The sequence below is a fragment of the Chrysemys picta genome, chromosome 1 (assembly GCF_011386835.1).
Source record: "Chrysemys picta bellii isolate R12L10 chromosome 1, ASM1138683v2, whole genome shotgun sequence".
NCBI classification, from domain to species: domain Eukaryota; kingdom Metazoa; phylum Chordata; order Testudines; family Emydidae; genus Chrysemys; species Chrysemys picta.
In genome coordinates this window covers 103,176,192-103,191,387 of record NC_088791.1, presented here as the reverse complement: position 1 = coordinate 103,191,387, position 15,196 = coordinate 103,176,192, and the positions used below count along the sequence as shown (strand labels likewise).

Sequence of the window (15,196 nt, the reverse complement as noted above, 5' to 3'; positions counted from 1 at the left end):
CCGCAATCGGCCGAACCTGCGGACGTGGCAGGTAAACAAACCGGCCCGGCCCGCCAGGGGCTTTCCCTGACAGGCCGCGTGCCAAAGGTTGCCGATCCCTGCTTTATACACTATGCTTTATGCTTCCTGTGTGTTTGTAAATGACACAATGGGCCCTGCTCCTGACTGGGCTCTTTGAACATTACTGCACTGCAAGCACAGACATACACACACACACACACACACACACACACACACACACACACACACACACACACACAAAGAAACAACGCTCTAGCTCCTCAGTTACACTGAATTTATGCCACCCAAGGACTCCCCCCATGTAAGAAGAAAACCCAGCTGCCCTTCTAAGGAAATGCTCTTTGCCTTTGCGATGTGAGGAGCAAGAATCTGGCCCAATCTATGTAATATAGTAAGTGTGAATAACAAATTAATCCCCTGACAATCAGTTGTATAAATGATACGTCTCATATAGTTTTTCTTTTTTAAGCTAACGGTGAATTTTGTGATAGTGAAGCGTGCCAATGCCTGACAGGTCTATAGGACACACTTACACTCAGCCTGCCTAGCCTAGAAGGATAGTGGCTACTGTATGGAGCCTTTAGTTTGAGGGGTAGAAACTGGAAATGGAGATGGGAGATCCTTAAGGCAGTAGTGTCCAGACTTTTTAGTAAGGCAACCCACCAGCTGCATTTTGTCTTTTTTTGGGATCCACTCAGAGTCCAAATTCATGAGGGAGGGCCCAAAATCATAGCCCAGTGTCTTCTCCTTGTCTTCTGCCTCCTCCTCACCGCGCTGAGGGGGCACCAACCACCCACAGCAGTTCCTCCATTCTTGTATCAGAACCCTAATCCCAGCCCACTCTTAAGGAGAGGCCCCAGGGGAAGAGGGGTTGGAGACTGAGCCTGCCCCTCACTCTGCAACGGGGGCTTCTGTCCCATGGGGCTGGGCCCTGCTCCAGGTGTTGGAACCTGGCGCACAGAATTGTTTGGCCATGAAGGGGCAGCTGGGTCAAACCTGAGTGGCATTGCAATTCTGTGCGCCAGGTCATATCACCTGGAGTGGGAAGCCAGGCACAGCCCCACGGGACAGGAGCCACTGTTTTGGGGTGGGCTCACTCTCCAACCCACCTCCCCTCCACACCGGGCCCACAACCCATCTATAACCTTCCCACAACCCACAAACCCACCTTGGGAAACACTGCTTTAGGGCACCAACAGGGCTATGGATGACAACTGGGAGGTGAAAGGATCTCATGCTTCCTTGCGGGTACAACTGCTGCTTCTTTTCTCTTTTAAAAGTCCCCTTCTAAGCCAAGGAATCATCAGTGTTTTCTTTTTAGAAAATTGTTGTGGGGGTTGTTGTTTCTGTTGTTATAAAGTCACGAAGGGCACCTCCTCACTGCCCTCCTTTCAATCACTTCTTCCTGCCATGCTCTGCTACGCTAGAGTTAGCGGCATGTGAAATTACACCTCCTGCTGCTATTACCGCTGGCCCAGTCCTGTGTGTCATTCATTCACGAGCAGCATACACATTCTTTCACTCGCTTATATCCATAATTTATTCATCCCAAGATGCACTTGTGCTTCTGTTCTATATTTAAGCTGTTTTATTTTTCCCCTGTTAACTTCAGAAGTATTTAATCAGCTGAGTATGTACACCTAAAAAAAGAACCCTATAAAATGAAAAGTCATGGAGGGGCTACATAGCTCAGGTGACTATGAGTGAGGAATGCTAGCAATCAATCTGGCTGGCTGGCTCCCATTGCCATAGTATTGGAGGACTTTAGTACAGAAACTTACAAAAATGCCAAGTCTCTCAATTTATAAGAAATCTGTAAAATCTAAATTCTGTTTTGAACTTCCTCACACCTCCAGGGAAACCAGGGGGACCTAAACTTCTCTCTCCAGAGAAATAACTCACAGAAGTGTTGTTCTTCAGCACAGCAGAGACCATCTTTTTTTGGCCTAAGGATGCTGAGCTCAGGGGAGTTTCTTTGGAAAAGACAATGAACTGAGAATGACATCTAGAGATCTCTTGGTGGTAAAGTCATCGTACAAGCGTTACTCTTCTCCCCTTTGCAATTTATGGCAAGGACGATAATACCAGTCTCCAGTAGGTGGCACGCTTTTGTAATACTACATTGGAAACCACGTTTCCAAAGACCCATAGGACTTTCCATGGAAACTTTATAGCTCCCTGCTGCTTCTGAGAACGGGACTGGCAATTTTTAAAAATATCTGTTGATTTTAAAATAGTTATACAAAACTATACATATCAACAATGTAAAATACACAGAAGAATTAAACAAAGTCCTGGACTGCCTGTTACACCACCTTGGTGACTTCTCAAAACTTGCACTTGCACATCTGTATTTTCCATTAGATAGGAAAGAAATTCTTCCCATAGCACATGGAATTCTCCTTATTCTTACAAATAAAGGGTCTGACCCTCCTTTATTAGAAAGCCACTTTGTACTGCCCTGGCATTGCAGAAGCGCCTTAAAGTAGGAGTAAACGCTCATTTTTAAGTGCTCCTGCCAGAGCACTGTAAAGGGGCTTTAGCATAACTGAGAATCAGGCCCAATATATGCAGGTGGGACAATTTTGTCCATGTCAATATTACCGGTCTTTTAAAACTGTGAGTGGGACATACGAACTTTTTTATCTGGTAAAGAGCAATCTCTTTGCATAACCATGGACAACTGCAAATGCATTTATTTATTTATTTTGGGGAAGAAGACGACTTTCTAGTCCCAGGGACTCAAGGAAAATCATGTAATAAATTTAGGGCTTAATCCAAAATCAGGGAAGACAGTGGAAAGACTCCACTGACATCAATGAGCTTTGGGACAGACTGTTAGTTCTGACTCAATTAGCAAATTATGATCCCATATTAATTCTGTAATATTTGACCAAAAGTGTCTAGTAGGACATTGACAAATAATATGTGCCAAGTTACCCCATGGCTTTCACGCTACCAGCACTCATCGTTGCTGAACAGGCTAAAATTTCCACAAATATGTATGAGTCCAGTAAAGTCTTTGCATGATTTCCAAATGTTACAATTTTATTTTAGGCTCATTTGCAGCCCCTGTTGTACAGTCCTGTATAGTTGGCCATTCTCTCCCATCAAACACATATATTTAATTTGAATTCCCATCTTTCTTTGAGAGGCACAAGAAGGATGAGAAACTTAGCTAAAGGTAGCAACCTTCAGATAGCACACTACAGATTAGATCCTCAGCTGGTGCAGCTCCCTTGACTCAAATAAAACTACTCTGTTTTGCACCAGCTGAGGATCTGGCCCTAGATTTGGCCATGTCAAAGGGTCCCAAGCAACTTGACTTCAATCTCGCTGATGCTTTCACCAAAGATAACTCCCTCATCCTGGACTCTCTTCTCCCTCTGCTTCTGTGACTCTGGCCCTTCCCTGCCTCTCCAGTCATTCTGCTCTGAGCAGAGCTGGTGAATTTTTTTACATGAATAGTTTTTTCAACAAAAAATGCAGATTCAGGTTGAATCAGAAACATCCATACATTTTGTTACAGCATTTCCAAAATGAAATATTTTGATTTTTCATTTGAGAAAGACATTTTGTTTCGGAATTTTCCTTAATTTAATTTAAAAAAATTAAAAAAAAAATTTAAAACCCTAAAACCAAAATGAAACAAAAACAAATTTGGAGTTGAACAAAATGTTTAGTTTGATCTGAAATGTACTTTTTCTGATTTTTCATTTCATAAAGAAAAACAAAAAAATGTTACAGTCCAATCCAAAACCATTTTTTTTTTTGGTTCAATGGCCAAACAGAAAAATTGATTATTCACCTAGCCCTAGTTTGGAGCTTCTCCTGTACTAGCTCTCTGGCCAGTGCCCTTCAAGGCCTCTGTCCTCAGCCCACTCCTATCTTCATTTTACAAGTTATCCCTTGGAAACTTCATACACTCTTCCATGCTGGCATCTCCTAAAACTGCCTCTCCTCCCCTGACCTCTGATTTCTTCATCCAGCCTCTCCTCTGTCTCCCTCACACGTTAGCATGGATACTGTGCTTCCAGTTCAAAATGTAACATGATGAAAACTCAATCCCTGTTTTTCCTCCTGAGCTCCCCATTTTCCATCCTTGACGATCCCACCATCCTCCCGTTCACCAAGCCTCACAATGTTAGTTTTCAACTTTTCTCTTTCCTTGTCCCCACAATACTAGCTGTTGCAAAAAAACCCAGAACAAAACAAAACAAAAAAAACCCTGGCAGAATCTAGCACCATCTCTAAAATCCATCCTTTCCTTTCCACTCGTTGTCCACACCTTAGTCATCTCTCACCTTGACTACTGCAACCACCTCTCCCCTTCATCCTCCAGCTTCCAACTTGTTCCCTTCCAATCCAGATAATCTTTCTGCTCTGCCATTCCAATAATCCTGGAAGACTGTAGCATTCTTCTAGATAGATGCTGGGGATTGGACTAGGTGAGGGGTTCTCTTGGATTTTTCATTCTGTGGATCGCTGTCCTCTTAACCATCCCTTCACGGGCTTTTTGTTCTAAACTTCTAGGCCCTGCAGAAATCCACACCTCTTTACCTCTCTGATCTCTTATGTTCCCCCGGCAAGGCCTCTCAGCTTCCCTTTGTATCCCTCTCCCATTCTCATCTTTATACCTTCTCCCATGATATCACCAATAGTTGGAATACCGTTCTCTTACTGCACCTGGCTTCCACCCTCTTTTCCAACTCCTTTCTTGAAATACACTTTTTCTGTGAAACCAACCGACCAAAGAAGTGTTATAATAATTATTTACAACAAAAAATTGTAAAATATCCTGCGCTGCTTTATGATCTCTCCATCTTTCCGGTCATCTGGTACATGACAGGCCTGATTTTGAGAGGTGCTGAGCTTCCACCAATCCAACTGAGATCATATGAGTGCTCAGCACCTCTGAAAATAAAGCCCTGTTGTGCCTAGTTTCTCTATACAAGGTTGTAAACTCATTGAGGCAGGCACCATCTTGTCTGTCCTGTACACATTTTCAGTGCACCACTAATAATCATCACAGCACTGAGATTCAGAGATATAGATATCTCAGATGATTAAAGGCCAATCTGCTGTGGAGCAGGTTCTAAATAAAGAAGCTTTAATTTTATCTTTTATTATTGAAGGGACAGGGCTAGAAAATTCCTAGCTGAGTTAGTAGCTCAAAGATTCTGTAATTATTCAGCTATTTGCAAGGCTACTTCTCTGCAGCTCCTAAAACAGACTGACATTTTTGTGACTGGTGTAGGACGGGGAAACCTGGAGTGCTCAGGCTTTGACTGTGCACATGTGAGGAAAGGTGCTGAAATGAGAGCCTTGGAGAAAGAAGTCCTCTCTTTATTCATGGATCAAGAACAGCAAAGGCAGCTTCCCTGTACCACTGTATCTACTGTGACTGGGTGGATCAATTCTATGAGAAGAGGGACGTTCAGTCTTCATGGTCCACTCGTTTTTTGCCTCCCTGCTGAGGCAACCAATGGGGTGCCAATTAGTTCCAAAAGTGGGAATATTTTTTGTGATATGACCACCAATGAGAATTGAACAGATATTCCTCACAATTTATTTCACCTAATGAGGTATTCATGACACACAATCATTAGAGAATAAGTTAGGAGAAGCACTGTATATGGACGTAATAGTGTGGTAGCCTTCTTCACAGAGGCTGAGGATTGGACTAGATAGGATATTCTACAACCTTTTCATTCTATGGATCACCTAGAAAGAGAGATCTGATCTTGAACTATCTGCTCTCCCAACCCCAGTTCCTCACTGCTTTGTTCTGTGTAGCTATCTTAGGTATTTATATAGCCCCTATTACCTTAATATCTGAGCACCTCACAATCTTTAATATATTTCTTCTCACAACATTCCTGTGAGATGAGGAAGTATTATCTCCATTTTATAGATGGAGTAACTGAGGCACAAAGGGATCATGTAAATTGCCCACAGTCACACAGGAAGTCTATGGCAGAGCAGGGAATTGAACCCAGCTCTCCTGAGCCCCAGATTAGTACTCTCATTACTGAACCATGCCAACTTCCCTGTCAGAGTTTCTTTAGGGCAACTGCCAGGAATTGCTTTCCATGCCACTGTTGGCCCATACAGCATACATTGTGTACCAATGGACTAGATTGTCTAGGTGGTCTTTGAGTTCCAACCCTATTTCCTAAGACTCTACGGAGTTTCCGCACCACAACTCCCAATGGAGTACAGAATCACTGCTCACCTGATGGGTGCATGTTTCTGTTCTTCTTCTTCATCTGTGTCACTGCTGATAGTGATGACACTGACTGCAGGGCTGGGTGTGTCGGGAATGATTATCGTCTGTCGCTGCCGCTCCCGTGTGGTGCTGGAAGCCATGTCTCCCCACCCACACGTGACAGAAGTGCTGCAGGCGGGGCTATTGTGCACCATGGCACAGCGAGGGGGGGTGTTCTCCTTCACGCGTTTCGATCGCTGAGGGGAGCTGATGGCCTGAGAGGACGAAACCTCATATGTAGACACGTTTCTGAAAATGACAAAAACAATCAGTTGGTTAAAGCTCGAATTGCTCAGATATTACTGGCTTTTGAGTCCTGGCGTCAACCTCTCTCGCATTCTTTGTTGGTGAGGGCTGGGCACACTACAAAACTGGTGTATTCGCCTCTTCAAGGGAGGGAGGAAGGGAGTGCCTCATATCACTCATCACTAGAGCTGGCTGAAAAATGTTTGGGTTTCTTTCCTGTGGAAAATTTAGATTTTTTTTTTGGCAAAAAAATAAAAAAAAATTCAACCAAAATAGTTCAATTTGGAAATGCTGCCTCATGGGAAAGCCTGGCCATGGTGCATCCTGGAAGATGTAGTCCAGCCAAGCAGCCCCCACATTGAAGAGAATGGGAGCACAAGGCCCCACAACTCCCATGAGGCACTGCTGCTGCATTTCCAAATCAAAATATTTGGTTTTTCATCCAAAATATTTCAGTTTTTTAACCCCCCAAAATTGAACTTTTCCATGGAAATCAGACATTTTTCACAAAAAACCTGTTGTTTAGTTGAAAATCCAATTTCCTGTCCCCCAAAAAAAAGTTTTGATAGAAAATTTTTGCCCAGCCTTCCTTATCTCAACAGCATTGTGGAGCAACATTGAGATGTTCCAGAGGGGGAGACAGTCAGTTTCATTTGGCACCTTTAAGACTAACAGAAGTATTGGGAGTATAAACTTTCGTGGGTAAGAACCTCACTTCTTCAGATGCAAGTCTGAAGAAGTGAAGTTCTTACCCACGAAAGCTTATGCTCCCAATACTTCTGTTAGTCTTAAAGGTGCCACAGGACCCTCTGTTGCTTTTTACAGATTCAGACTAACACGGCTACCCCTCTGATACTCAGTTTCATTTGGCTCTGATGTGGGGTGGCAAAGGCAGTGGGTGCAGGGTGGGAGAAGTAAATAGGTTTTTCTTCACTAGAGGGAAAATATTCTCAACTCCCTCCTTTCTATCTTCCTAGTTCAATCCCCTGCACTAAAAGTAAATAAGGAAAATGAGGGTTCATTTGCATCAGGACCCTAAACACAGTGCCTGCCTATCAGAGGGTGGAGGCAACAAAAAGCCCTGAATGAAGAAGGAACACATATTCTCTAGTATCCATGTCATTATTCTCTAAAGCCTTTTTCCCCCTCCCCACTAGCAGAACATTTTCAGAGTCAAAGGAAAAAAGACAGTTACCTTTTCCATAACTGGTGTTCTTCAAAATGTGTTGTTCATGTCCATTCCATATTAGGTGTGTGTGCTCACCACATGCACTGGTGCCAGAAGTTTTTCCCTTAGCAGTATCCGTAGGGGACCAGCTCTGGCACCCTCTGGAGTGGCACCCGCATGGCGTGGTATAAGGGGCGCTGCCAGTTCCCCCTATTTCAGTTCCTTCTTGCCGGAAACTCCAACAGTGGGGAAGGAGGGCGGGTCATGAAATGGACATGAGTAACACATCTCGAAGAACACCAGATACGGAAAAGGTAACTCTTTCCTTCTTCGAGTGTTTGCTCATGTCCATTCTGTATTAGGTGACTCCAAAGCAGTACCCCTGGAGGTGGGTAGGAGTTCACGAACGTGTCGATTGGAACCCAGCTCTCCCAAACCCAACGTCATCCCTGGTCTGCTGAGTGATGGCATAATGAGCAGTAAACGTATGAACAAAGGCCCACATTGCGGTTCTACAGATGTCCTGGATAGGGATGTGCACCAGGAAAGCCGCTGAAGATGCCTGCACTCTCATTGTGTGGGCTCTAACAATCAGTGGCAGCGGTAGCCCCGCCAGGTTGTAACAGTCCATATGCATGAGGTTATCCAATTGGAAATCCTCTGCGAGGATACCGGGTGACCCTTCATCCTATCCGGTGTAGTGATGAAGAGTTGAGTCGATTTTCGGAAAGGTTTGGTACGTTCTAAGTAGAAAGCCAAGGCCCTCTGGATGTCCAGGGCGTGAAGACGCCTCTCCTCACTGGTCTTGTGTGGTTTGGGACAGAACACTGGGAGGAAGATGTCTTGGTTCATAAGGAAGGTGGAGACCACCTTTGGCAGGAAGGCCGGGTGGAGCCGCAACTGAATCTTATCTTTGTAGAAGTCTGTGTATGGAGGTTCTGAGGTCACGGCTTTAATTTCAGAGAGCCGTCTTGCCGATGTCACTGCCACCAGGAACGCGACCTTCCATGACAGGTGGGAAAAGGAGCAGGAACCCAGCGGCTCAAAGGGTGGGCCGGTGAGCCTAGAGAGGACCAAGTTAAAATGCCACTGCAGGACAGGAGTCCATAGCTGCGGGAAGAGTCTCTCGAGCCCTCTCAACAATCTGACCATCATGTCATGGGAAAACACCGTCTGTCTTTGGATCGGTGGGTGAAAAGCAGAGATGGCCGCTAGATGCACTCTAATGGAAGAGTGTGCCAGACCCTGGTTCCTCAAATGGAGCAGGTAGTCCAGGACAGCCTGTATGGAAGAACGCGAGGCAGAGATGCCCAGTGGGAAAATCTTGTCCACTTGGCCAGATAAGTCAGTTTAGTTGAGGGCTTCCTACTCCCAGGAGGACTTGTTGGATTTCTTCTAAACAGGTCCACTCCTCCAGGTTCAGGCATGCAGCATCCACACCAAGAGGTGGAGGGACATGAGGTTGGGGTGTAAGAGCTGGCTGCGGTCCTGTGGCAGCAGGTCCGGGCGGTTGGGCAGGGGCTAGGGAGCGGCCGCTGACAAGCTCATGAGCATCCCAAACCAATGTTGGCGAGGCCACACCGGGGCAATCACGACAACCTGTGTTTTGTCTCTCTTGATCTTTGCCAGGACCCTGCTGATGAGTGGAATCGGAGGGAATGCGTACATCAGGCCCCCCGACCATGACAGGAGGAAGGCATCGGAGAGGGAGCTTTTGCTCAGACCTTGGCAAGAGCAAAATCAGTGGCATTTCCTGTTCTGTCTGGTGGCGAACAGGTCCACGTCAGGAGTTCCCCACCTTTGGAAGATCATTCAGGCTACCTCTGGATGGAGCAACCACTCGTGGTGAAAGAAGAAGTCCCTGCTGAGCTGGTCTGCCAGCATATTCTTGACGCTGGGAAGGTGACAAGCTTCCAGGTGGATTTTGTGGCTGATGCAGCAGTCCCATACACAGAGTGCCTCTTGACTGAGAGCCGACGAGCGCGCTCCCCTTTGCCTGTTGATGTAGAACATCGAGGCTGTGTTGTCCATCAGGACTCGTACCACCTTGCCCGACACGTGGGGCAGGAAGACTCCGCACGACAGTTTGACTGCTTGGAGCTCTTTGACGTTTATGTGCAACTTTGCCTCCTCCGGAGACCACATCCACTGTGTCTGGAGGTTGCTGAGATGCACACCCCAGCCAAGGTCTGAGGTGTCCGACACCAACTCAATGGAGTGAGGGGGGTCGTCGAACAGAACCCCTTTCAGGACTGTTCTGCGGTAGGTCCACCATTGCAGCGAGGTAAGTATCACCTGGGGAATGGTAATGATCTTTCCCTCTGGCCTGGGAATAGACTGCCACCAGTCATTGTTGCAGGGGCCCCCTCCGATGCCTGGCATGGTGGACCACGTAAGTGAATGCTGCCATGTGACCCAGGAGGTGCAGACAGACCCTGGCTGTAGTCAGAGGGAACGTGGAGATTTCCGCGATGAGGTTCATCAACGTGTGGAATCTTTCCAGCAGCAGGAATGTTCTGGCGTAGGTCGAGTCGAGGACCACTCCGATGAACTCTATCCTCTGCACTAGCACTAACATCGAGATTTTGTCGTTTACCAGTAGGCCCAGAGAGCGGCACATGGCCTGAAGCACCACGACATCCCGTTGGACTTGAGACCTGGAGCTGCCCTTGACGAGCCAGTTGTCGAGCTATGGGTAGATCTGAATCCCCCTGCGCCTGAGGTAAGCCGCTACCACCGACATGCACTTGTTAAACAATCTCGGTGCTGTCGCCAGGCCGAATGGGAGGACCGCTAACTGGTAGTGGTGGGGTCCCACTCTAAATTGGAGGAAGTGTTTGTGCCCTTGAAAGATTGCTATGTGGAAGTATGCGTCCTTCAAATCTCCTGGGTCCAGGGAGGGGATAATAGAAGCCAGGGAAACCATTTTATAGGATTTCAAAGTTTGCAAGAACAGAGACGGAATCAAAGCTAGCCAAAGCAGCAGACGTTCCAGCACCATCACTGGCAGCAAGAAGGAACTGAGGGAGGGGGAGCTGGCGGCGCCCCTTATACCACGCCATGCAGGCACCATTCCAGAGGGCGCCAGAGCTGGTCCCCTACGGATACTGCTGAGGGAAAAACTTCCGGCACCGGTGCATGTGGCGAGCGCAGACACCTAATATGGCATGGACATGAGCAAGCACTCGAAGAAGCAGCAAAATTCTGGTTCTTGTTCCATTTTACAGGCAGGTTTTGACTGTTTTTGGTTTGGCCCGAAAGCTAACAAAAAGAATAGGTGGCATGCATCAAAGGGAAGAAATTATGGACATATTACACTGCACTGACTTACACAGGGTCCTTTGCATAACAAATGACTGCACAGTAACATTTGCAGTGCCTTTTGAATACCAATGAGAAACATGGAGTATCCTCTTCTCAAAAGGAGCATATCCCTCATTTGGATACAAAAGCATCACAAATAACGTAAAATAGAGGACTGTGGAAAGCAGCTGCTCTGAAAGTGTCGGACTCCTTCCTAATGCAGACGCCTTGTGCCCTGGTGGCAGATTACTGGGGGCGGGGGAAACACTTTGTATGTCCAGATGCATTGTGATTTATTCCCTGTTTTACTGGCTTGTTGGGTCTTAACTGGCTCTGTTCTGTATTACAAATGGGGTAAGACGGCTGGAATCCTCCCAAAGTAAATGAAACATTACACATTAGCGAGCAGACAAACGGGAAGGATTTGAACACTGGCATCTTAAATACAGTGGAACTGGTTGTGAATTCAGTACAGTTTCTGTGGCCCCAATCTGGTCACCTAAGAGCTGTGAGCTCCTCTGTTTTTCCCCTTCTGTAGGTCCAGCTACACAATCAAATAAACCCTGCAGCAGCGAGTCTCAGAGCCCAGATCAACTGACTTGGTTTCACAAGGCTTGTGCTATGGGGCTAAAAATAGCAGTTTAGATGTTCCTGCTCCGGCGAGAGCCTGGGATATGAGACCCTCCCCCATCGCAGGGTTTCAGAGCCCAGGGTCCAGCCTGAGCACGAACGTTTTACACTGCTATTTTTAGCCAAGTAGCATGAGTCTGAGTCAGTTGATGCAGGCACTGAAACTGGCTGTCGCGGGTGGTTTTTTGCTGTGTAGACGTACCCTGTAAGAGCGGGCCATTTCTGGATCTCTCTCTCTCTTTCTTGCTCTTTCTTTTCTTAGAAAAATTCAGTGCTCACTAAAGGTGCTGGTTTAACAGCCCTAAAGACCTCAGCTTTCTGCCCACAAACCAGGTACAGCACACGCAGCAGCAAAGTATACTTCTTACATACCCACCCTGCCAGTGTGCCCCACCCACAAGGATTACCACAGGAGTGAGAGGGTTATTGCACATGCATTCTTGCATTTTGTTCATGCAACTGCATGCTATGGGCCAGAACCTGGCCCCACGCTTGCAGGACAAAACATCCATAAAACTGATGGATCTAGCCCCCCAAAATTCCCATGTGTAAGAGAATCCTTGGGTGGCACAAAACTCTCATAGTGGCCCCTATGCCACCTCCGCTCCCAGACCTTGGTGCAAGAGATGTCCTTATGCCCCCATGATTCCCTTGGGACCGTTGTAGATGAGCATAAGCTAGGGCAGCCAGAAGACTGCTCTAATGTATGCCAGGGACACGTCTAGAATGAGGGACGAGTACAGGCGGCTTAGGGCTATCTTTGCCCTTCACTTTGTGTCGAGTGCATCACAGTTGGACCAGTGGATCTATCCCTGCATATATGCAATCACCCATTTGCTCTTGAATGGATATATTCTAGGTGCACACCTAACGTCCATTGTTTCTGAAAATGTGGCCTTTTGGGGGGATGACAATGTTGAGGAAATGTGGCCACTTTTAGGAGTGTCATTGAGATTAGATAGAGGGAGACGGTCACACGTTTTGTCTGTGGATAGGTTGGGATTGGGGCCTACTGAATCAGTACATTTGAACTGCATAAACAGAACATGGATCGTTTTTTGTGGGGGGAGGGAGGGAGGTAATAAGAGTTTTGATTGGCATTAATTTGCGGAGACTTGTACAACTGACTTGTGGCTCTTCCACTCACAGTGTGGTGGTCATCCCAAACACAGGACATTAAAATTGTATGCCACCTCACTTCATCATGCAGTCTATATTTATACCTACTCTGTTCTATATATATGCACTGAAGTGGAAGCAACGGGGCTTTTAAGTGGTTCAATATCCACTAATTCTGCCAAGACATCAATTTAATGGATTTAAATAGGCACGATTGCATGGCCTTCTGTTTGAGTGACTTCGCCTCTCTCACAGAAAGCTGAGCAGAACCCTACTACAGTACATATATACAGAGAATCAGAATACTATGGGCCTGGTCCTTCTCTCACTTACAACTAATTCAAGTCCACCTAGTTCCTCCTGATTTACACACGGTACACATGAGAGAAGAATCAAGCTGTATGTTGGGGAAAAGGCATTTCCTCCCCTCTCTTTAGACAGTTTCCACCAAAATTGCCATTAGCCTAAGTGCATGCAGCTCCATCAACTTCAGCAGTGAATTTGGCCCTTGGAGTTCTTAGGCTTCCATTATGCTCCTTGCCACTTACCTCGTAGATGACTGGTGCTGCTTGTTCTTCCTGGAGGAAGTGGTGCTGGTCGGCTGTTGCCTCATGACATGAGCCACGCCCACATTCAAGGGCTGAGCTGCGGGAAGAGTCACGTGACTAGCTAAAAGCGCAGGCTGTTGCATGATGGGATTATAATGGCTGCCGTGAGCATGTGTGTTTCTGCAAGAGGAGGGAAATTGGAGATAAATGCATTTTAAATGTGTAATAGTTCTTTAAAAGGCTTGCATTAGCCTCAGAAATGCCCCCAGCTAAAGGTGACCTTGGGCATGCCAGTCCTGGCATCAAGCTAGGGTTGGTGTTTTTCTCATGAAGGGCTGTTTCCCTTTGTTTTTCAGAGGCCTTTGCTTCATTCTCTCGCAAGGGGGGGGGCATGCCCCTAGTTTATATTCAGGACACATTTCCCACTGGAGCCACTCAGGGCCATTGGCTGCGTTGGCAGAAGGGGGCAGTTGAGAGTGATGCATGTTGCTGTTTCCCCTAGTGCTGAACTCACTGCCTCTGCAGTTCTCCTATCCCCCCTCTGCCCGAGGAACAAGAGACTCAGCTCAGTACCAAACCAAACTGTCTATGTGGCAGTATAAGTCCTGTCATCAGACTGTAACATTATGCCTGTGAATAAGTCTTAAAAAAAACCACACACACACATTCATACTTTGACTACTTGGGTAGCTTTTGCTATATAGCTTGTTGTTCTGCCCACAGTATCCACCTACACGCTCCAATCCCGCCTCTGTCCTTCAGGAAGACCTCCTCCAGCTCCTTCAGGTCTGACTCACAAAAGCAATTACCCACAACTCAGATGTCACATAGGCTATCAGGGAAGCCAGAAGAAGACTCCAAGTTCCAACAATAACCAACACTCCCTAAGGTCCCAGTAGAACAAGGTTTTGGAGTAAGGTACCAACTCACAGTGGAGTAGCAATCTCCCACCAGTGCTGTTCTGTGGACCACCTGGGTATGACATATAACCCTGATCATCAGGCCCACTCTTCCAAATAAGGTTCAATGTAGAGATGATCTGCACAACCCCCAGGCAAAAGGAGAGGAGACAGCCTGCTGAAACAAAATCTTCCACCCACCAACTGTTCACCGAGAAACCCTCCGGGAAAGAAACTGATGTTTTGACGCAGTAGTGATGTCTTTATTTTCGGGAATAAACCACAGCAATGGAGCAAGTGACAATCTGACCAGGTTCCTTTGGGGATGGACAATGACGCACAGATTTCAAACTCCTTAACTATGCTGTGCTTGTGACTGACTGTCTTGGAGACTACAAGAGCAGAGTTAGCGCCTCTTTGGTACCTGTTTTCATAGAGTACGAAGGGTGAAAATGACAAGGGGACTTGCCAATCTGACATCTCATATGAATTTGCTTCAGGGGCAAAGGATTTGGCCTTACGGGACTCCCTATTTATCCGCCACTTTAATCCTGTTACTTTCAAGGCCATGCATTGCAGCTCCCATCCTCACTACTGCCTCCTTTCAGTGCCTACTCACACTGACCCTTTGAAGAAGTAAGAGCAACTTGTCAGTGGAAAGACTATCAAAGGCAGACAGTCAAGACAGCATCATTGGAGACGTTCCAGGTAGGGATGTAAATATTGATTAAAGGCCCACAGGCCCGGCTGTGCCCGGCCGGGGCCCCTCCCCCAGTGGGCACGGCTGCCTAGGCTGGAGTCTCTCCGGCTGGTGCGGGGCTGCTGGGGTTAACAGTTGAGGGTAAACCTAATGCTTACCAGTTAACCTTTTACATTCCTCATTCCAGGAGAGATGAAATAAACCACTAATGGAATGATTTCGGGAAGGGTTTATTGTGATAAATGGGTTCAAAGTAATTGGCCTGAGAAGTGCCTCCCCAACCCTAATCCTTTG

At 46.7% G+C, this 15,196-nt stretch overlaps 1 protein-coding gene across 9 annotated transcripts in view; it reads right to left on the bottom strand.

The window, feature by feature from the left end:
- HIPK2 (homeodomain interacting protein kinase 2) overlaps positions 1 to 15,196 on the bottom strand; it is a 201,101-nt gene that overhangs the window by 23,620 nt on the left and 162,285 nt on the right. For all 9 annotated transcript variants that reach the window (XM_005296408.5, XM_065565575.1, XM_042851603.2 and 6 more), the window contains 2 exons: positions 13,304 to 13,483; positions 6,257 to 6,538 (listed from right to left, as the gene is read on the bottom strand). In XM_005296408.5, the coding sequence (XP_005296465.2) occupies positions 6,257 to 6,538; positions 13,304 to 13,483 (462 nt within the window). The remainder of the gene's footprint in view (positions 1 to 6,256; positions 6,539 to 13,303; positions 13,484 to 15,196) is intronic.